The 23,775-nt window shown below is 37.3% G+C and overlaps 1 protein-coding gene across 2 annotated transcripts in view; it reads left to right on the top strand.

Moving 5' to 3' along the window:
- The window catches only part of PDHX (pyruvate dehydrogenase complex component X), a 70,494-nt gene that overhangs the window by 34,513 nt on the left and 12,206 nt on the right, over positions 1-23,775 (top strand). For both annotated transcript variants that reach the window (XM_019470082.2, XM_019470084.2), the window contains exons 4-8: positions 1,355-1,554; positions 4,971-5,069; positions 13,281-13,455; positions 15,458-15,605; positions 23,110-23,168. In XM_019470082.2, the coding sequence (XP_019325627.2) occupies positions 1,355-1,554; positions 4,971-5,069; positions 13,281-13,455; positions 15,458-15,605; positions 23,110-23,168 (681 nt within the window). The remainder of the gene's footprint in view (positions 1-1,354; positions 1,555-4,970; positions 5,070-13,280; positions 13,456-15,457; positions 15,606-23,109; positions 23,169-23,775) is intronic.

Here is a 23,775-nt window from a genome sequence, read left to right as displayed (position 1 = left end):
AGTGTGTTTTTTGTTTTAAAACACAAATTTTATTTGAAATAATATTAATTTATCCTTTTGACATAATAGTAAAAAAAAAAAACGAGTAGTCCACAGAACTAAAACTTTTCAGTATGTGACTGACAGCTAAACAAATTGTTCTTGGGTTGTTTTGTGTTTTTTTCACAGGTTGCACTTCATGAAATGTCCTTATCTTATGTACCTGTGTCTTATATATGTATAACACTTCATCAAAGTGTTATTTCTGTTCTTCTCCACCAGTAATTAGTAAACTTTGAAAGCTTCCTAACTTCCAGAACTTATGCCTTATTTATTTTTAGACTAGTGCATATACTGATAACCATCAAAATTAATGTTAATCAGAAATGTCATGCCCATTTTAGGAGTTAAGCTCTTACAATTACTCTATTAGTGAACATCCTACAGCCTCGCATTCTATTATTCACTACATTACATCGGTAATGAACTTTATTTAATGTAATTGAAAGAGAATAATACAAATTTTAAAGGAATGACATTTTCTTCCAGTACTGAACTTAAAAACATTGTCATCTGAAGGTTCTCTAGGGACTTATCTTACTAACTAAATAAAAAGCAACTCTTCCTTTATTAATGAATGCTGCTGAAATGTTTAAAATACATTGTTTTTTTTAACTTCAATCTTATTTATTCTTTTAATTGACATTATCTATGAAAAATTGTTTGATTAGCTGAGTCACCAGTGTGTTTCTGTTGTATTTGTAAAAATTCGTGGGGTTTTATTTTATTTCTCAGGTTTTGTAAATAGATACATAGGGAAAAAATTAAATATAGGGAAAGACAGAAACCAACATTAACCAGGGTAGTTAACCAATTCTGTTTATGCGATGGGATATTCTTTTCTCCAGAGACTGTTCACTGAACATATTTTATGTTAACATTAGTCAGTAGGACTCACTTAGGAGAGTTAATTCCTCGTGAGCTCCTGGAATTCCTAAGCCATTGTGTAGAAACTGTCTGGGAAAGACAAGTAGTTGAGGGATAAAACCATAGTCTCCTGTTTGGATTTGTACGATTGACATCAAAAGGAAGATGGTATGATCACTCTTATATATTTGAAAGCTGTCAGAGAAGAGATTCTGGATTTTTTTTTCAGGCTGTCGCATGAATAACTGGGAGAGGGAGAATGGTGAAGGAAGGCATGCATGGGGGAAGGCAGGAAAGGACGGTGGTGGGTGGAAGGAGGAGGCAGGCTGACTGGGGAGCAGATTTTAGCTCAAATTAAGATCTTTCTAATCAGTACAGAATTATGTAAACTACTTCGTGAGGTCATGAGCCTTTCCATCTCTGCAGTTATTTTCTTTTTGAAATATAGGTTGAAGAAGGATCTAAAAATATACGGCTAGGGGCACTAATTGGTTTGCTAGTTGAAGAAGGAGAAGATTGGAAACATGTTGAAATCCCCAAAGATGTAGGTCCTCCATCACCAGCTTCAAAACCATCAGTGCCTTGCCCCTCGCCAGAACCACAGATTTCTACTCCTGTCAAAAAGGAACATATACCGGGAAAACTGCAGTGAGTATGTTTATTTGGATGCTGATGTAAAAAAACAAAACAAAACCAAAAGTGATGGCAACTCCTAGGGTATCTTAATCATTATCAAACATCTTTGTACCTTATATATGAAGTGGCAGATCTTCCTTTTTTTCTCTTAGGTAACTGACGCCTAGGAATGATTATTTTATGTCATTGTTCATTCAACAAACAAATAGTTCTTGAATACCTGCCCTGTTCCAGGTAGTAGGAAAGCTCTGCTCACCTGGTGGAGAACAAAGCAGTCTGTGTTGTCCATGTTGAACTTGAATTGGGTTTTAGCCTTCTGGGATGGAATTTAATATACCAAATTTCAGATCGTGTTTTCATCCATGGAATTCTAGTTACCATAATGTGAATTCCAGTTTTAAATGTATAACTGATGTAAAATGGAATTAGCAGGAGTGCCTGGGTGGCTCAGTCAGTTAAGCCTCCGACTTCGGCTCAGGTCATGATCTCACAGTTCCTGAGTTCAAGCCCCATGTCGGGGTCTGTGCTGACAGCTCAGGGCCTGGAGTCTGCTTCAGATTCTATATCTCCCTCTCTCTCTGCCCCTCCCCCACTCATTCATTTTCTCTCTCTCTCTCTCTCTCTCTCTCTCTCCCTCTCCCTCTCTCTGTGTCTCTCAAAAAATAAACATTAAAAAATTTTTTTAAGTAAAATGGAATTAGCATCTTAACATGCATTTCTTTGCAACTATTCTGCATGTGAGTGTCTGACACAGATTAGAGCTCAATTTTATCCCTGTATAACACACTTAGCAAACACCATTTCATTTCAGCTTTGCATAGCTTAAATGGATGGACTCAGAAAATTCTAACAAGTTCATTTATTTATTTTAACATTCTCTATAATTATACAAAATTACTTTATAAGAAAAAGCTCTTCATCGAGAAGGGTCCTCTTATGAACCACTTTCAGACTTAAATAAAAGTGCAGAATTTTTCCTTTTTAAAAAATTTTTCCTTCAGCTTACCAATGTCAGCTTTTGTCAGAAAAAAATCCACAGTGATTTTGAAGTGCTGAGTTGTAAATTCCCGTCACCGTTTATACAGCACTTCTGACTTCCTTGCTTTAACTTCCCTTCATTTACCATGAAAACCAGAGGCAGGCTCCTGGCTGTGTTTACTGCTCTTCTCCTGTTGCAGAGACCACAGTGTGTACTCCGTCATTCTGTGACGATCCATCACTAGAGACTTAATGAGTCTGAGACCCGGGGGTGTAGGTTATAAAGCAGCAGACTTGCGAACCACACAGTGTTGGCCCACACAGTGATTTTCTTAAATAAAAGTTCTGAATTGGTTATAGTTAATCTTACAAAAAAATCTAAAATTTCAGTTTCTTCTGAAAAATCTAAAGATTTGATAGCACTGAGTCCATATCGCCTAGAGCTGTTTCCCGAAACTGGAGCAAGTACCACGTTCCTTCCTCTCCATTTTTTAGTTACACACTTCTGGACCCAGCCCCTTTTATTCAATTTTCAATTGTCACATCTTTATCAAACTGTATAGTTATTTGTATCTGCTGCTTTGCCTAAAGGTCATAATCGAAGAGTGGACACTCAGTAGTTGTGTGGCCTTTTGGTATGTCTCAGTTTCCATGTCTAATAATCAACGTAAGTGTTTTGCCTCTTAACTCTTTGGAGTAAATCTAAAATAATGCTTTCATGTAAATACTAATGTCTTTTGGAAATATATAAAGGATACAATTCAACAACAACAAAACAAACAATTCAATTAAAATAGGCAAAGTAGGGGTGCCTGGGTGGCTCAGTTGGTTAAGCGTCCGACTTTGGCTCAGGTCATGATCTCCCCGTTTGCAGGTTCAGGCCCCGCGTCGGGGCTCTGTGCTGACAGCTCAGAGCCTGGAGCCTGCTTCGGATTCTGGGTCTCCCTCTCTCTGCCCCTCCCCCACTGGTGCTCTGTGTCTCTGTCTCTCAAAAATAAATAAACATTAGAAAATTTTTTTTAAAAATAGGCCAAGTACTCAGATATATATTTTGTCCAAAGAAGATGTATGAATGGCCAATAAACATGTGAAAAGATGCTCAGTGTCCCTAATCATTAGGGAATTGCCAGTCAATGCCACAGCGAGCTACCATTTCACATTCATTGGATTGGCTATTGTTAAAAAAAATAATGATAATAATGTGTTGACAGAGAAATTACAACAGTTGTGCACTGTTGGTAGGAATGTAAAATGGTGCAATCACTGGAAAACAGCATGGCAGTTCCTAAAAAATTAAAAATAGAATTACCATATGATCCTTTTCTTGGTATATACTCAAGCAATTCCTTTTCTCGGTATATACTCAAGCAATTCCTTTTCTCGGTATATACTCAAAAAAGTTGAAAGCAGGAACTCAGAGATATTTGTATAACCACGTATGGCAGTGTTATTCACAGTAGCCAAAAGATGGGAACAACTCAGGTGTCCAAAATGTGCCGTATACATACAATGAAATGTTACTCAGCTTTGGAAAGGATGGAAACACTGACACATATACCATGACATGGATGAACCTTGAAGACATTATGCTAAGTAAAATAAGCCAACCACAAAAAGACAGATGTAATGTAATTCCACTTACGTGAATTACCCAGAGTAGCCAAATTGGTAAAGAGGGTAGAAAGCTGTCTGCTGGGAGCTAGGGGAGTGGGGAGTTCGTGTTTAATGGGGACAGAGTTTCAGTTTGGGAGAATGAAAGTTCTGGAGATGGCTGGTGTAATTGTACTTTATGCCACTCAATTGTACACCTAAAAATGTTTTAAATTGTAAATTTTATGTATTTTTACCACACACAGAAAAAATGAAGGAATGATTTATCTAGTTCCATATTGATGTGTTTGATTAGGAACCATTTGAAAAATTATTACTCGAAATAGAAACTCTCCTCTTTTGAATATTTACTTTTTTTTTTTTTTTTGAGAGAGAGAGTGAGAGCAGGGGAGGTGGGCAGAGGGGGAGAGACAGACAGAGAGAGAGAGAGAGAGAGAGAATGAGAATCTTAAGCAGGCTCAGCGCGGAGCCCAACTCAGGGCTCAATCCTTGACAATCCTCATGACACAGGGTCATGACCCTGGAATCATGACCTGAGCTGAAATTAAGAGTTGGACACTCAACCAATTGAGCCACCCAGGCACCCTGAATATTTACTCTTATTGAAAGAGTATTTTGAAATAGTAACTAAGTAAATTTGTATGAAATGTTTTGGTAGTAAAGTAAACCAGATTCGTACAGATTAATTTATTTTACTGTGACTATCTCTGGGAGTCATTTTAATTTCATTGTAAGTTTTTATTTTTCTAAGTTTCAGCAAAATTGTTGACGTTTATGTACATTTGATTCAAATGTAAGTGTTTATTGGTTTCCTTAATCTCTTCATGTTTTCTTCTTAGGTTCCGTTTAAGTCCAGCTGCCCGTAATATTCTGGAAAAACACTCCCTGGATGCTAGCCAGGGCACAGCCACTGGCCCTCGGGGGATATTCACTAAAGAGTATGTTTGTGCTTTTTTTTTTTTTAATTAAAAAAAATTTTTTTAAGTTTATTTATTTATTTAGAGAGAGACAGAGAGGGCAGGCAAGCAGGAAAGGGACAGAAAGAGAGTCCCAAGCAGGCTCTGCACTGTCAGCGCAAAGCCCGACACGGGGCTCAAACTCCCAAAACTGTGAGATCATGACCTGAGCTGAAATCAAGAGTCAGACGTTTAACCAACCAAGCCACCCAGGTGCCCCTGTTTGTGCTTTTTGTAACAACCAATTCCATTATTTATCATGATCATCCTTTTCTGAAAGTATTTTAAGAAGAGCTTATTCAGTGTTAAGATTTAAAAGGATGTATACTGTTCTTTTGTATTTTTAATTGCTTTGGCAGTGTAAAATTATATTCTGTGCAAGGGTTGTTTCTGAATAATTACAGCATTAGTGAAGAACAGTTCTAATTTGGTAACAAGGCCAGATCCTTAGAAATGGTGATAAATGCAGAAAATTAGAGTGCAGAGTGGTGAACCTTTGTATTGTTCTACGTTTACTTGAAATAAGTTAGCGATCACGTTTAAATTTTTAAAACCTAGATATATACTTTTAAAAATACTTTCATTCTTATCTGTTTGGAATTTAGTCAATGATATGACCAAAGAGATTTCCATATGCAGTTGGCCCTCTTAGGTCTTCTGTTGCACTGATCTCACTGTCCATGAGTTAGTACCTCACTTGCTTAGTACCACACTCTCAATTATAAATATTCTCAAGTAAGATTTAAAATTTGATAGAATTATCCTTGCTCTTCTTTTTCAATAGACCAGTTTTCTTGGTTTATTCTTATTTTATTATTCTTCCAATGAATTTTAAACCATTCATTTGCCCTGCTGACGGGACTCCGCAGGGGGAGTGTATTGGGATTGTATCGCATTGTAAGTTACGTTGGGGAAGAATTGATATCTTGATGATCCTGAGTCTTCCTGTTCAAGAACGCTGATATGTTTTACCATTTGTTTAAATTTTGTTTCTTTCAGGAGTGTATGAGAACAGATAGCGCCTGCTCTATTCAAACTTGGTCTATTGGGAAGACAAAGGTTAATCCTTTAGGCATATGAACCAATGTAAAATTGCAGTAGTGATATATGTTATATTTCTATGGCAGTAATATTAAATTCTTCAAATTGAGTTAATGTCTTAAAACAATATGCTTATTCCCTGTTCGTATAATATTGATAAAAAGTGATCGGTGATACTGGCTTAAAAGTTTTTAAGTTGCGATGGGGCAAGGGTTATGAAACTATTAAGTGGCAGTGCTGGACCAAGGGACCTTTCTTTTTTTTTTTTTTTTTTTTTTCCATTGGTTATTTTAGTCTTCATTAAAGCATTAGTTTATGTTTGTGTATTATTTTTATGGGGAGCGATACCTCCTTAATTCTTAGATAGTCTCAGTTATCTGTATGATAGCCTTATTGATTTGCTCATCAAACATGTGTCTGTGGTTCTCTTAAACACATCCTGTGAAGTTCTGCCATACTACATGAGCAGGAAATCAGCTGTCCTGACTCCTGACTGAAAAAGAGCATCCTAGGCTGTGAATTTTTAGTTAAAGGACCTAAAAACGTAGCCGTAAAAAATTAAAATTAAGTATCTCGGTAGCCAGTTAAGCCTAGTTTTTCTCCCACATTAATCCCTATTTCGTATCTACTGTTCATACCTTAATTTTATTAATCTACCAGTCTATGTTTCAGTAAACTCCCTGTAAAAATGGGATAAAGCATCTTTCTTTATAACCAGGGATACTCACCTATATTTCTGAGGGATGGGACAAAGAGTCTATATTTAATTCATTAATCATCGATTAAGATTTGGTGAAATGTCAAATAATCATAGCTGTACCTTAGAAGGATTAATTTTGCAAATTTGCATAAGATAAACTGGAGTAGGAAAATACTTGAGGTAAGGAGATAGATTAATAGGCTTATAAAGTAATTCAGGTAAAAGATAAAAAATGCTTGAATGTGTGTGGAAGAAGTAAAAGAGAGATTACGGACGCAGACAGTGTTCTACGGACAGAATCCAGAAGCCTTCGTAAAGGACTGAATGTGGAGCAATAGACCAGGATAGCAACCAGTCAAGGACTGAAGTTGGGATTCTGATCCGGGTCATGAAATTTTGGCTCCATAAATACAGTAAGGGCTTTGGGAGAGTATTTGTCTCAGTGGCGTGAGTGATGGGGTGGCTCTGAAGCTTATCATCAGTGCTGATGAGCCGTGCAGGCATCAGGATCAGCGAGGTGAATGTTATTTGCAGGAAACACTTTGGAACTAGAGAGGGAGGTTTGGTAGGTAGTAGAGCAGTAGTTATAATTGAGATAATCGGGAGGTAAACTTTTAGAAGGCTGACATTCCTGTTTTGGAGGATTTCTAGGAACTGGATAAAAAGTTAAGAACGTGTGATCTGAGAAAAGTCTTTGAAGTTGGTTATCAGGTGACATTTTAGAAGGCAATTCATTGGTGTGACAGCAGAGGAATGAAATAGTGCTTTCTTCATTTCTCCCTTCTCTTTCCATGTGTGCTTAATACATATGTGATGAACAAATACCTTTTTTTTATTTTTATTTTTAAAAAAAAATTGTTTTTTTTTAACGTTTATTTTTGAGACAGAGAGAGACAGAGCATGAACGGGGGAGGGACAGAGAGAGGGAGACACAGAATCTGAAACAGGCTCCAGGCTCTGAGCTGTCAGCACAGAGCCCGACGCGGGGCTCGAACTCACGGACCGCGAGATCATGACCTGAGCCGAAGTCGGCCGCTCAACCGACTGAGCCACCCAGGCGCCCCCAAATACCTTTTTTTTTAAACCTCAGTTGAAGTTATAACAGTAATGTAACATTTATTAAAGAGAACAAAATGGTATTGTCTTGCTGTATACCCAAAGGCAGCACTGTTAAAATAGAGTTACATGTTTAATGTTTTTGCCATCTTCCTCCTCCTCATATCCAGTTCTCTTTCCTGTCCTTATTCTTTAACTCTGCATCCTAAGGGAGTCAACCTTTGGTCTTCAAACTTTGACACATTACAAAAGATTTTGTGAGAAAAACCGATCCTTGAAAACATGCATTATTCAGGATTTTTGCTTTGTATGCTACTAAAGATGCCTGTGTTTTAAGTTTAACATTAAGGTGGACTTTGGGAAAACCTTTGACTTGCTGTCATCTACAAAAATGTCATATTCTGATAAGATTGAAAAACTGCAGGCTTTGACATAAGCTTCCCCCCAAATCCCTTAGCGCACATTCTTGGAATTTGGAGGGACATCCTACCTTTTTCCACTGTTAACTAAAAATGCAAGTGGAATAGAAAAATCAGTTCCAACTGCTGAAGAAGTGCCTCCGATGCACTGTATTTATGAAGTAGATCCTAAGTGTTAGGGTTGCTATTTTAATGTTGCTCAAACACATTGCTCAGAATATATGTTGCGCAAAAGCCTATGGACTTTGTTTTGCCTGTGTTATGTAGTATTTTAGGAAAACGAGCGCTGGGGCCACCTTTAGAGAGAATATATTTAAGTTCTTTGCCTGTAACCTAACATCTTTGGTATATCTGTGTCTCAAATCATAGTTGTAGTTAATGTTTGTATTCATATCACAGCATCAAAAATGTGACCAGGGTGACAGGCAAGTGTCTAGCATTCTTGTAGTAGTATTTCTTTCGAAAACTAAGTCATTGCCCACCCAAATGAATTACTCTCTAAGGGATCCTGGTAGAGAAGATTCTACCCTGAGTGAACCACCAAGGTGCCTTCTGCCGTTGTGCAGAAGTGTGTGGTGTATTTGTTTTTCTCCTAATTTTTAGACCTTTTAATGCCTACCTAATTCTTCAGTCTAGTCTGATTAATTATTTCATGGACAGAATCATTAAAATCATTCTCTGCATTATAGAAACTAAATTGTTGGCTGTTATTAAACAATAGTTAACATTTATACTTTATGAGGTATGTAAGTGTGAAATTAGCAATAAAAGCTGACTGTGAAGCAGTGGCCAGAATTGATTTTCTGTTTTCTTGTTTATGATTAATGACTTCTTGCTTTTATTCTTTACTAAGAGCTGTTCTACCCAGGAATCTTAATTACTACAAGAATGAAACTAAACTATTTTTTTTCTTGATAAAATAGTAATACCTATGCTGATAGTCAGTTTAGGGGCATCTGGTGGCTCAGTCGGTTGAGCGCCCGACTGCGGCTCAGGTCATGATCTCACGGCTCATGGGTTCGAGCCCCATGTCCGGCTCTGTGCTGACAGTTCAACCTGGAGCCTGCTTTGGATTCTGTGTCTCCCTCTCCCTCTGCCCCTCCCCCGCTCGCTCTCGCACGCGCTCTCTCTCAAAAATAAACATTAAAAAAAATTTAAAAAAAAATAAAGATGTGTCAGTTTAGTGTGACCAGTCTTAAATCAGTGTATTCAGGCATTTTAGATTCTTTAGTCTCTTTACCTGTTATTTTTATCTGCTTATTTTTAACTGATAACTGAGAGTAAACTAGTGATCCCCATATAAAGAAAATAAAATGTATTTTAGATATGCCACTCTGATACTAAACTGTAATTTGATTTAAAACCCAGATTAATAATAAGTTTTGTGAGAGAGATGTATTTTATATGATGGGAAGAGACTAGTAACGTTCAGCTGTGATTTGTAAGAACTTTTAAAAGCTAAGTATCTTCTATTGAAGGCATTTTTCTGAATCAACAGAGAGGCCTTATATATCCATGCTCATATTTTTATTTATCTGGCTAGGGTTTTGGCTCATGGCATAAATCCCCAGAAATGATGCTGCCAGTCATTTACTTCATATGTAAATGTTATCATAATTAACTGGAAACTGGTGCTTTTGGTTCTAAATCTAAATTAAAAATTAATTTCCAAACAGAAGTAAGCTTGTCCTTCAAGGCCTTAACGGTACACAAGGTCATTCCCTAGGCCACGTATCTCCTCCTCTCCCCGGTCCTTTCTGTTCCCGTCACCGTGTTGTGGCCCATGCCCTGAAAACCAGCACTGCCTCTGGTTATGCCCATGCTAACTTTTTGTGTGGTGGGTTGGAGACCATGGTCAGGAGGTCCTACGTTTAGCTTTGGATTACATAGATTGCATTTTTTCATTCAGTCCCAGACTTGCTGTTAATCCTAGATGTGCTGAATTCTATTCTGATCTGTTCATGTGAGAAAAAATTATTCTGACTCTGCCGTGGTTTATATTTGCATACTATGTGCATAGAGGTGTTAGAAAAGTGGTAGAACGTGCACAGGCTTTGAAGTTGGCCATACCTGGGTTTGATGCCAGCCCTGGTGGCTGCTTGCTGCCCACCTCTCCAGCTTCATCTTTTAACCCCTTCCCCTTGTTCACTGCTCTCTTCGTGCTGACCTGCCTTCTGTTCTTAAGAGAGGCCTTTTCCCTGGCTGCTCTCCCTGCCTGGAAACATGCTTCCCCGGGCTCTTCTCGAGGCTTGCTCCTTCGTCTTTCCACGTGAATACCACCTCCTCAGGCATTCCCTAACCATCTGCCCTATTTTATTTTATTTTTTTAAGTTTATGTATTTTGAGAGAGAGAGAGAGAGCGCAAGCAGTGGTGGGGAGGGTGCAGAGAGAGATGGAGAGAGAGAATCCACACTGACAGCATGGAGCCCGATGCAGGGCTCGGTCTCATGAACTGTGAGATCCTGACCTGAGCCGAAATCAAGAGTCAGACACTTACCCTACTGAGCCACCCAGGCGCCCCCCATCCTCACCCGTCACTCATCCTGTTATTCTGCTTCATTTTTTTCATAGTACATCACTATCTGTCATTTGTTTGCCTGATTAACATAACAGAGAATAAAGCTGTTTGATGGGAAGTGTCTTGTTTAACACTGTATCCTTGACACGTGGAACAGAGTAGGTGATAGAGAAATACTGACTTAGACTTGGAATTTAACCTCCCTGAGCCTACTTACTCATCTTTGAATTGGGAATAATAATACCTCCCTCACAGGCTGGTATGAAATTATGTAATTAGCATAAACACAATACATACATAAGAGGCTAATTTTTCTACTTTTACTCCCACTTAAAAAAATTTTTTTTAATGTTTATTTTTGAGAGAGAGAGAGAGAGAGAGACAGAGCACAAGCAGGGGAGGGGCAGAGAGAGAGGAAGACACAGAATCTTAAGCAGCCTCTGGCCTCCAAGCTGTCAGCACAGAGCCCGACGTGGGGCTCGAAACCACGACAGCGAGATCATGACCTGAGCTGAAGTTGGATGCTTAACCGACTGAGCCACCCAGGTGCCCCTTTTACTCCCACTTTGAATGCTTAGTTAGGGATCCAAGATGATAAAACATTTAAGGTTTCTTCGTCAGCTGACCTCTCATATTAAATGTCAGCTCTTTAACTTTGAAGCAAGTAAGTTGTATTTGGTGTTAACTCCATGCACCCCTTTCTCGACCGGGTATAAAGCATGGACCCTCCTTCCTAAAAATGCTATTAGGACCCATTGGGGGATTCCTCTAATAATGTGCCCCAGGTTGGAGCATTCCTGCCTGGGTCAATTTTCTGTTGCTGCATAACAAATTACAACAAGCTTAGTAACTTAAAACAACGTTTATTTATCATCTAACAATTCTGTAGGTCAGAAGCCAGGGCCCAGCATGACTGGGTTCTCAGCTTATAGTCACAAGGTTGAAATCAAGGTGTTGGCCCAGGGCTTGGGCTTCATCTGAAGGTTGGAGTCCTCTTCCAGGCTCACGTGGTTGTTGGCTGAATTCAGTTCCTTGGGGCTGTTGGACTCTAGCCCCTTACTGGGTCTTAGCCAAGGACTGACTGGTCGTAGCTCCTCGAGACCTCCTTCAGGTCCTTGCCCCGTGGTCATCTCCCCGGGCTGTTCACAAATGCCTGTTTGCTTCTCCGGTGCCCGCAGGAGAGTCTCTCTCCATTCAAATCTCTTCTTGAAAGAATTTCTGGTTCCTTTTAAAGGGCTTATCTGATGTGTCTGATCCTGCCAGGGTAATTTTCCTTTTGCTTTTTGATTAACTTCATGTCAGCTGATTTGGGACCTGAATCGTGTGTACAAAATCCGTCACGTTTGTCACATCATGTAACCTAATCATGGGAGCGGCATCCATCATACTCACAGGCCCACACAAGGGATTATGCAGGGTGTGTAACCAGATAATAATTCTGTGTCTACAAGAATGTTGGGGTCATCCGTCTCAGAATTCTGCCTACCGTGTTGCCATATTAAGTGAAAACGTTTTGTTCGGGGAAGGATAATTTCAGACATGCCCGGCAGATGCTAGGTTTTTGCCCTCAGCAATTCTTTCAGTAAACAATAACAAATAATTAACCGTGTTTGAGAAATTTAAAGGATGTAAATTGCCTTTAAATTAGTGTCACCCTGAAGTTGTTTTTAGATTACATAACCTTTTTGAAAAAGTTTTTAGATTAAAACATTTTTTTTACTATAAAATTCTGTTTTTGAAAAGAGTTCTTTTAAATTGTCAGGTATTATAATTTTCGAGAAGGCACTTTGTTTAAGAAAATGTACTATTTCATACCCACTATAACTTAGCATGAATTGAAAGCTTGGTATGTTTAGTAATCCACTTACATCCTTTTAAAAAACAAAGATACCTTTAATGCAGGGTAAGTCTGTTACTAGTTAGTTATCTTTCATTCTGAATGATGCTGTGGGGTAGGTTTATTTCATGAGATGATGCTGTTAACATTTTGAGCAATATTTAAAATGGTATGAGTTTCTGACCATAACAAGGTTATTTACACTAGAAAATCCAGTAATTTAGTAAATATACTAATAAAAGTCATCAGAAACTTGGCATTTTCTGAATGCCATGTGAAAATTATTTGACAAGTATAAAGAATAAGAGTATGGTTTGAGAATTGTTCGTCTACCAAATGACACCCCCCCAAGAAAAGGACTAATTTCCTTTTTAAAGGTATCTACGCCCAAAACTTTGATATAATTCAAATTGTTTGCTTTTTGAAAATGTCCAAATATTGTAGCCATTGGGTGAATAATATGAATCAGCAGACCAGATAAGATTTGCTTGTGTAACTCAAGTAATTCATTTTGCATCACAGCCTTGACATCTCTCTATTTCAGTACCTTCCCTCCTTATCTCCATTTTCTAAACGTTCTCTTCTATTCCTTGTTGCTAATCGTGGTTATCTCTCTCTTCAGGGATGCTCTCAAACTGGTCCAGTTGAAAGAAACGGGCAAGATTACTGAATCCAGACCCACCCCAGCCCCTCTAGCTACTCCCGCAGTGCCTCTGCCCCCACAGGCCATGGCCATGCCACCATACACACGGCCGATGATCCCACCGGTCTCAACTCCTGGACAACCGAATGTAGTGGTAATATCATTTGAATAGATTTTTATGTTTTCGGACTTAAGTGAGAACTAGGAACCCAATAAGAACCATTACTGTCTGTTTTTTGGTTTTTTTTTTTAGTTTATTTATTTTGGGAGAGAGAGAGACATCATGAGTGGGGGAGGGGCAGAGAGAGAGAGGGGGGGCGGGGGGGAAGCCCAAGCAGGCTCTGCACCATCAGCCCAGAGCCCAACTTGGGGCTCATACTCAGGAAACTGTAAGATCATGACTTGAGCCAAAATTAAGAGTCAGACACTTAACTCACTGAACCACCCAGGCACCCCAGCTGTCTGTTTTACGTGTAATTCTACCAATCCATTTTAGTAGTAGCTAACAGTGATAAAGAAAAAATTCTCCAGATACTTCATGTCGTGCAGACTCCTAGCACAAACCCAGTTTGTGTGGTGCTAACTTTCAAGTCCAGTGCCATATAAGTAGGCTCTTTAATCATGGTGCTTTTCACGTAGCTTTTCTCCGGTGTGGTAGTAATAGTTGGTAGCCACCACTAGCCCTCATCTGTGGCTGTTTTATTTTAATGTTTATTTTTATTTTTGAGAGAGAAAGAGCATGAGCGGGAGATTGGCAGAGAGAGGGGGGGACAGAGGATCCAAAGCAGGCTCTACAGTGTCAGCTGGAGCCTGACGTGGGGCCTGAACTCACGGACCATTAGATGGTGACCTGACCCGAAGTCGGACGCTCAACAGGCTGAGCCACCCAGGCGCCCCTTGACTGAGGGAATTGATACTCTGACTGTGAAGAACTATAGAGACTGTATAGCTAGTCATTCTTTCTCAGATGGAGGCAGTAACAGCCCTTTTTTGTTGTCAGAATATTCCATTTTGCCTCTTTTTACCTCCCTTTCTTAGTATCTTTCATGTCATTTGTTTCCCATCAGAAGAAATGCAGGATAATCAGGTTCATGTAAAACTGAAAGGGAAAAAAAAAAAAAAACTGGGCACTTAAAAAATAAACAAACCTATCTTGCTCTTTCTAATGGAGAAATATATTCCAGTATAGTATTTTAAAGAATTTGCAAACAGTATAAATTTCATGGGAAACAATTTTTAATGTAAATTCGTGATTCGTGACTTCATATACAAAAAATTTATGTGTAATCAAATCTTTGTTTTTAAGAAGTAGGTTATTCAAATTAGGAAGATAAACCTTACTTTCAAATTTTTATGGTATACAGAGAGCATTCATTCTATCTGAACAGATACTTTACTAACATAAAGTGTTTAGTTTCCTAAGGACTCAGGTATATTTTTAGCTGCTTGATTAGAAGTGACTGTGATCTAGTCCCAGAGTGGAGTGAAGGACAAGGAAGGAATCACAGGTAGTTTTATGTCCATCCTGCTTTTTGTTAGAGTTTCAAAGAACAGAGTGGAAAAGCTATAGTAAGTTATAGGAAGATTTTATTATCTCACTTATACTTTTTATTATGAATTTTTAGGAAATATACTCATGGGATTTCTTTTTAAATTACAAACCAAAATAGAAATAGTTTGGCAGATTATCCAGTACACTATCTTTTTCTACTGCACACCATTTTTATAAGTAGGAATTGTCTGTTGTTGGTTTGTTGACGTGTTGGATGCTTTGAGTTTTATTAAGTGATATTTGTAACAAGGTGCTTACAGTGGTATGTGTGTGTCTGTCTGTCTCTGTCCCATACACACACCCATGGGAGAATTATTCATGACCTGGTAGATTTCTTTTTGATCATCTTATACAAAGTAACATAAGATTCTCATTTATAACTAAGACATGGATTTTACCAATTTTTTCTACAGTTGTATACTATAAAATTAAAGCTCTCTGGATTTCTTATATTCCTCCTTATACTAAGAATTTTTAATAGTATTTTTCCTCTGTTAATCTTTAATTACCAAGAGTTAAGTGACTGAGACTAGATTATAGTATTAGAATTTGCTTTTTCCACTTCCATTTATGGTTTAATGGACAGATTGCAATTTCTTTGCAGGGCACATTCACTGAAATCCCTGCTAGCAATATTCGAAGAGTTATTGCCAAGAGGTTAACTGAATCTAAAAGTACTGTACCACATGCATATGCTACTACTGACTGTGACCTTGGAGCTGTTTTAAAAGCTAGACAAAGTCTGGTCAGAGGTTAGTAAAGTTAAATTTACTTAATACAGTACATGTGCTAACTGTTGTGAAATCCTTTACTTACAAAGGCACATTGTGCAGCTTTTTATTTTGGTTTCATCATCTGGGTGTATTTTAGTACTAAAGAAAAGAATTGGTTCACTTTTCTTATAAGAAACAAACCGATTCCATTGTATTGAGTAAATCATGTTTTTGGTATGATATCTGAACAAAGCAATCCTTAACATTTTAGAAAGTAAAAAATCCAAAATGATTGAAAAATGTTTTAGATTTTACATATATCTTAGATATCACTCTTCTTTATACAAGTTTTAATTTTTTATATCTTTTTCAAAATGAACTTTCAGGTTATGAAATTTGTAATGTACCTCCCAGCAAATTAGTTAAAACTAAGGTTGCTGGGAGACTTCGGAATTTTTAGCATGAACTGATCTTTTCTTTTCTTTCTTTCTTTCTTTCTTTCTTTCTTTCTTTCTTTCTTTCTTTCTTTCTTTCTTTCTTTCTTTCCAATCTGTATGGCTTTGATTTCATTTTCTTGCTTTTTTGAACTGGCTAAGACCTCTGGTACAATGATGAATATAAATGGCAAAAGCAGACATTTTTGCCTCGTTCTTGGTCTTAGGAGAAAACATTCAGTCTTTAATGTTAGTTGTAGGTTTTTTGTAGATTCCTTAAGTTGAGGAAATTCATATTCCTAATTTGCTGAGAGTTTTAGGCATAAACGGATGTTGAATTTTGTCAAATGCTTTTGTACATCTTTTGAGATAATCTTTCCATTTTCATTCTGTTATTTTGATGAATTATTTTGGTTGATTTCCAGATGTTGAATAAACTTGTATTCCTTGTATAAAACTCATCAATCACTAATTTTCTTATATATTTCTTGATCCCATTTTCTAAAATTTTGCTAAGAATTGTTATACCTGTGCACATGAATAATACTACCCTGTGGTTTTCTTAAAGATGTTTGTTTTGTTTTTTTCTTGGGTTTGTTACCAGATCTCACAGAATAAATTAGGAAATGTTTCCTTCTCCTTTATTTTCTGAAAGGTTTGGGTAGAATTGATTTTATTTCCTTTTTAATTATTTGGTAGAATTCACCAATGAGACTGTCTGTCTAGGCCTTTGATTTTCTTTGTGGGAAGACTTAACTACAGATTCAGTTTTTAAAAATAGATGTATCGATTTCTTCTGGAATGAGCTTGAGTAGTTTGTGTCTTTCAAGGAATTTGTTTATGTCATCTAAGTGATAAAATTTTCAGTAGTCCCTCCTCATCCACAGGGAATACATTCCAGGACCCCCAGTGGATGCCTGCAACCATTGATGGCACCAAACCCTGTATATACTATGTTTTCTCCTGTGCATACATACCTATGATAAAGCTTAACTTAAAAATTAGACATAGAGATTAACAACAATCATAATAAAATAGAACACTGTAGTAGAATACTGTAATAAAAGTTAAGCGAATGTGGTCTCTCTGTCTCTAAGTATCTTACTGTGCTGTACTCGCCCCTCTCGTTATGATGTGAGGTGATAACATGCCTACGTGGTGAGATGACGCACGGTGAATGATGTAGGCATTGGGACATAGTGTTAGGGTATTGATGACCCTCTGACAGTATGTCAGAAGGAGGATCATCTGCCTCTGGGCTGCTGTTGACTGTGGGTAACTGAAACTGTGAAAAGCAGAACTATGGATAAAGGGGTCGTTGGCATAAAGTTGTTTATAATATTACCTTACTATATAGTACTTCTAACATTATATAATCTGAAGTGATGTCTCCATTTTCAGTGTTAGTAATTTGTGTCTTTTGACTTTCTTGATCAATCTGGCTAGGGATTTATAAATTTTATTGATCTCTTCAAACAGTCACCTAATTTCATACAATTTCTTCATTGTTTTTCTAATTTTCTTTTCATTGGTTTCTGCTCCCACCTTTATTCCTTTTTTTTTCTGTTTGCTTTGGGTTTAATTTGCTCCTTAGTTTCCTAGTTTTCTAAGGTGAAAGCTGAGATCAATATCATATAATAAACCTTGATGCTAACATAAGCATATAATGCTTTTAAGTCCCTTTCAGCAGTGCTTTAGATGAATTCCACAAAATTTGATGTGTTTTATTTTTCTTTCTATTCAAGATGTTTTCTGATTTTCCTTGTGATGTGTCTTTTGATCCATGAATCATTTGCAAGTGTAAATATAATTTCCAAATATTTAGGGCTTTTCAGCCTTTCTTTTATGATTTCTTGCTTAACTCCATTGTGCTTAGAGAACATGCTTTGTATGATGTAAATCTTAACTTTTGTTGAGATTTTAGAGTCGTAATATGGTCTATCTTGATGAATGTTTCATGTGTATTTGAAAAGAATGTGTGTTCTACCTCTGAGGAGTGTTCTATAAATGTCAGGTGAAGTTGGCTGGGAGTAGTGTTCATGTCTTCATATCCTTTCTGATTTCCTACGTGTTCTGTCCATTCTTGAAAGAAGAGTGTTGAGAATCCCTGGTTACGATTAGGATTTGTCTGTTTTCCCTTTGAGTACTGTTGGTATTATATCATCTTGAAGATGTGTTATTAGGCACAGAACACATTTAGGATTTTATGTGTTCCTGATGAATAGATGCGTCATGGAATGTCCCTGTTCATTCCTGGCGTAATATTTCTTACTCTGAAGCCTTCCTTATCTGATATTGATACAGTCAGTCCAGATTTCTTTGATTGATGTTTTTATATCTTTTTACTTCTAATATATCTGTCTTTGTATTTTTTAATTTTTAAAAAAATTTATTTTTTTTTCGAGGGAGAGAGACAGACAGAGCAATAGTGGGAGAGGGACAGAGAGAGGGAGACACAGAATCCGAAGCAGGCTCCAGGCTCTGAGCTGTCAGCACATGGGGCTGACATGGGGCTCGAACTCACAAACCGCGAGATCGGGACCTGAGCCGAAGTCAGACGCTTAACCGACTGAGCCACTGAGGTGTCCCTGTCTTTATATTTAAACTGACTTCTTGCAGACAGCAAATAATTTTCTTATTTTTTAATTTAATCCATACTCTGTCTTTTAATTAAGGTGTTTGGACCATTCACATTTAGTAATTTTGTCCTTTGTTTTTTCTTACCTTTTTTTTTTTTTTTTTTTTTTTTTTGGATTGGTTGCCCTTTAATTTTTTAATTCCATTTTATTTCTGTTTTACCTTTCTCTTTCTACGTGGTGGTTTCCTTAAGGTTTACAATATAATTCTTTAACTCATCACAGCCTACCTTCAAATTTGTATCACACCCCTTCATGTGTAACGTAAGAACTTTACAACAACATACTCGATTTTCTCCCTTCTATCCTTTGTGCCTTTGTTGTCATGTTTTATTACCACATGTGGTATAAGCACCAGCATATATGTCTGATATGTTTTTGCTTTAGCAAATCAATTATGTTTAAAACATAAACTTTAGTTTTAGAAATGCGGGGAAAAAAGTCTTTTTGCATTTGCCCATTTTCTTTTTACCATTTTTTGGCCTTCATTTCTCTATGTAGATACAAAATGCTTGTCTGGTATTTACTTCCGGCTAAAGAATTTCCTTTAATGTGTCTTATAATATAGGTTGGCTGGCAATATATTCTCAGCTTTTATCTGAAAAAGTCTATTTCTCCTTCATGTATTTCCCTTTGTTTAATTATTAATTATGGCAAAATATGTGTAACATAAAATTTACCATCTTAAACATGTGTAAGTGCACAGCTTAGGGATAATAATCCTTTCACGTTGCTGTGCAACCACAGCAATTGATCCACAAAAGTCTTCATGGTGCAGAACTGAAATTCTATACCCACTAAAATGATAGCTTCCTATTTTCCTCTCCTCCCAGCCTTTGTCTAGCAGCCAGCGTTCTGCTTTCTGTCTCTATGGATTGTTAAGTACCTCGTATGAGTGGAATCATATAGGGCTTGTCTTTTTGTGACTGGCTTATTTCACTTAGTGTATTGTCTGAAGGTTCATCCATGTTGTATTATGTGTCAGAATTTCCATCCTTTTTAAGACTGAATAATATTCTATTGTATGTATTTACCATGTTTTGTTTATTTATATGTCAGTGGACACTTGGGTTGCTTCCACCTTTTGACTTGTCAATAATGCTGCTATGAACAAGGGGGTATACATCGCTCTCTGTGTCCTTGCTTTCACATCTCTTGGGTCTATCCCAGAAGTATTGCTGGAACATATGGTAATTCTATTTGTAATATTTTGAGGAGCTGCCATGCTGTGTTCCATTGTGACTGTACCATTTTGCATTCCTATCAGGTGTGCCCAAGGGTTCCAGTTTCTCCACATCCTTGCCAACACTTGTTGGCAACCATCCTGATGGGTGTGTCTCCTTCGTTCTTGGTATTTCTGCTGGGTATAGAGTTTTGAGTAAAAAGATTTTTGGTTTCACTACTTGAAAGAAAGATCCCATTCCATTATCTTCTGACTTTCCAAATATCTGCTGCCGTTCTTAATATCTCTGTTCCCCTCTATAATGATGTCTCCCCTCCGGCACTGTTGTCTTCAAGATTTTCTCCATTAGCAGTTTGATTATTATATGCTTTAGCGTTTTTTTTATACTGTATTTATCCTGCTGGGGTTTCCTCTCAGCTTCTTGGATTTGTGGTTTGTTGTCTTTCATTAATTTCAGAAAACTCCTAGCCATTATATTTCACTTATGTTCTGCTTCATGTGTTTTCTCTTTGGAACTCTGATTATAAATACTCAATTGTTTGAATTGTCTAAAGCTCTTAGATCCCCTATTCTCTCTTTTTTTTTTTTTTTTAATCTTTTTTTTTCCTCTTTGTGTTTCCATTTGGATAATTTTTGTTGATCTAGCTTCAATGTCACTGACTCTTTTCTTGGCTATGTCTAGTCTGTGAATCTTAACAAAAAAAATCTTTGTCTTTGATAGCATGTTTTTTTTCCCTGAGATGTCCGTTCGAATGCTGTTTTATAGTTTCCATCTGTCTGCTGATACCCCCTTTGTTCATGCGCATTGTCCCATACTTTGTCCTGTACTTTCCCATATTCCAACAGCAGTTAATCATTTTGTGTGCTCGTCCTTCCTCAGAGGGGAGCCATCACCCTTGACGTTCAGTTCACTTGTTTGCCTTGTAACCTTGGCTCCCTAATGGACTCAAGAAAAGTTGTGATTTTGTAACTTCTGCTTTTCTTCTGCTCTATTAGGGTGGGAAAAACATTCTCTTCTGGGTTTCTACATGTTAAGTGACAACAGAACTGATATTTCAATTTAGATACACACTTTGAAGAATTCATACAAAGACAGCCTGACAGCTTTTAAAAGTTCAAGGAAATAAATGGAAAGCTACTTCAAAGAAAATTCTCTGTATTCAAAAAGTTAACCCTGGAATCTCTCTTTATAGATATTAAGTGTACTTGCTTAGTCATGATATAGAGATCATAAGGGGAATAATTTTCCTTGTTTCTTCCTTTCATGAGGCAGGAAACAGTACTATTTCAGTGGAGGGATGGATTAGTCTAGTATCTTTTCATGGTCCCAGGTTTGGTATGTCTTTGCAATTAGGAATTTTCGGGGAGGAGGGGCTCTTAGAGCCCACATTATTTATCTCCAGTCCTCTTTCTTGTATAGTTATAATATAGTATTCTATAAGCCTGTCTGCACTGTTTTGTAATGATAGGCAAATGAAAATGTTTGATATTCCCTCACAAACTATTTCTTATTCTTCTCAGTCAATGTCACCAACAGTCTCCTTTCTATATATTTGAAAATTTCCGTAATAAAGAGTTAAAAATAAAATAACTTGAAAAAATCTCCTTTGCACTTTTTTGGTTTTCAGTGCCTAAGAGAAATGTCATGTGAGAAATTGGACATATAATAAGCCTGAAGCTCCTGATGCATGGGGATTAGAGGTAGCATTTGAAGGAATCATCAGCATATGAATGGTATGAAAGTCATGGAACAGGAAGTTCTTGCCTGGGAAGATTCCACCTTTGAAAGGAAGGGATAGAAAATGAGTAAGTGGTAAAGAGTGGAAGAAAACAATGGAGAGTATAGTGACACAGGAGCCAGTAAGAGACAGTGTTTTGAGGTGAAGAAAGTGATCAACTCAAGAGTACTAAATGTTGGAGTACGATGAGGGCAGAGAATTTAGGTGAGCACTGTGGACTCAGGCAGTAGATTGGGAATCATCAGCCGGTGGATAGTTCGGGAAGTCTTCACTGTGGATACCTATGGATAGTAGATAAAGTGAGAAGGAGGTTGAGGGAGCCATGAAGAGTAAGCATAATGAGTTCCTAATATCTGTCCACATATTGGAATTTATGTAGACCAAGTCTTTTATATGTGGCTATCATTAAAATTCTCTAAGCACTGGAAATCCACTCACATTTCTACTCATAAAGAGGTTTAAAACAAGCAAACAAAAATATGTCTCTGGAAATCTGAATTAAAAGAGCAATGATTTGGATGAGCAGGTGACTCTTACCATGACAGTTTGGCAGTATTTGGGTTTATGGTAATTCATCTAGTGTCTTTCTGAAATCTCCAGCATGCCTTGGGAATGAGCTATTGTTCATATACAATTCCATGATACTATAGTAACGGGATTTGTTTATCTTGCCACATACCATTGACGAGATCTTTATCTTAAACGCTTTGTCTAGAAGCCATTGCAATAGAGAATCAAGTGTAGTTTACATTTTTCAATACTTTCCTACCCTCCTGGAAAAGCAAAAGTATAAATCAAATGCTTAAGTTATGATCAGCTCTGTGGGAAGGGAGGGGACCTCAGCTTTACCTTGAAATCATTATGTATACTGGAAGGAAATTGATTTAATGGAATCACCATAAAACTAGACAGAAAACTTCATTTTGTTCATTGCACCAGGACCTGTGCCAACATTGCTTCATCTTTGGCCTTTGCTATATCCTGTTTTGTTAAGTTAAAAAGCAGCTCATTGGTCTTAAATTTTTTTGGTGTCCACTCCATTAGTAAGAAATTTCTTTCTAGATGGATGGATGGATGGATGGATGGATGGATAGATAGATAGATATAGATATATTTAAAGTGTGTTACCACTGTTCTAGTATAATCAATATATTATATAGCTCATGCAGAATGAAGACATTTGAAAAGGATAAGAGAAAAAAATGAATCATCTGAATCTATACAGGGAGACCATTTGTGTTTTTAGAGACATAGGAGTTGGTTCTTTCTAATTATGGTTATAATGTATCCTTCAAGTTCTTGTATATGATATCTAAGCTTTAAAAGAATTATAATCGAGTTCCAGAAGTAATTGTCTACATGTATGGCTAATATTATTTATCCAGGGCCTCATATAAGTTTTTCTAATCAGGGAAATTTTGCTAAGCGAATAAACAAAAACTTAACAATATTTTTCATTATGGTTTGTTAATGAATAAGTTTGCAATCATAATGGTCAATGTTAAAGTTTCATTATGAACCCTAATTTTGATATGCTTCTTTTTCTTTCAGATGACATTAAAGTATCAGTAAACGATTTTATCATCAAGGCAGCAGCTGTTACCCTTAAAGTAAGTAGCAGACCCCAAATAATTTTGGCTTCTTTTAGTCTCATGTTGGGGCGGCTGGGTGGCTCAGTCGGTTGTGCGTCCGACTTTGGCTCAGGTCATGATCTCATGGCTTCTGAGTTTGAGCCCCGTGTCGGGCTCTGTGCTGACAGCTCGGAGCCTGGAGCCTGCTTCAGATTAGAAGTGTTTCTCTCTGTCTCTGTCTCTGTCTCTGTCTCTGTCTCTGTCTCTGTCTCTCTCTCTCTGCCTCTCCTCAGTCGTGCTCTTTCTGTCTCTCAAAAATTAATAAACATTAAAAAAAAATTTTAAATAGTCTCATGTCTTGGGATTTTTATATGATAAGTGGAACTCTGATTTTTAAGTCCCCAAAATTTTATAACGTTATTGCTAAAAATATATCATGTAGTCTTACCCCCTCAGTAATACAAATGAAACTGAGAATCAGTGGGGCTTACGACTAATTATAGCGGAACAGAGACCATTCAGCAAATACTAATTGGTCCCCGGTGTTGTGCTGAGTACTTTGTAGGCATTAGAGGTACAATAGTGAACGAACGCCTACATGTTTTCTGCTCTCCTGGGGCTTACACTCTGGATGGAAGAGACCGGT

The sequence above is a fragment of the Panthera pardus genome, unplaced genomic scaffold, assembly GCF_024362965.1.
Source record: "Panthera pardus isolate Hobbes unplaced genomic scaffold, ASM2436296v1 HiC_scaffold_12, whole genome shotgun sequence".
In the NCBI taxonomy this organism is placed as follows: Eukaryota; Metazoa; Chordata; class Mammalia; order Carnivora; family Felidae; genus Panthera; species Panthera pardus.
Note: the sequence above shows the minus strand (reverse complement) of the source record. Positions and strands in the feature narration are given on the sequence as shown.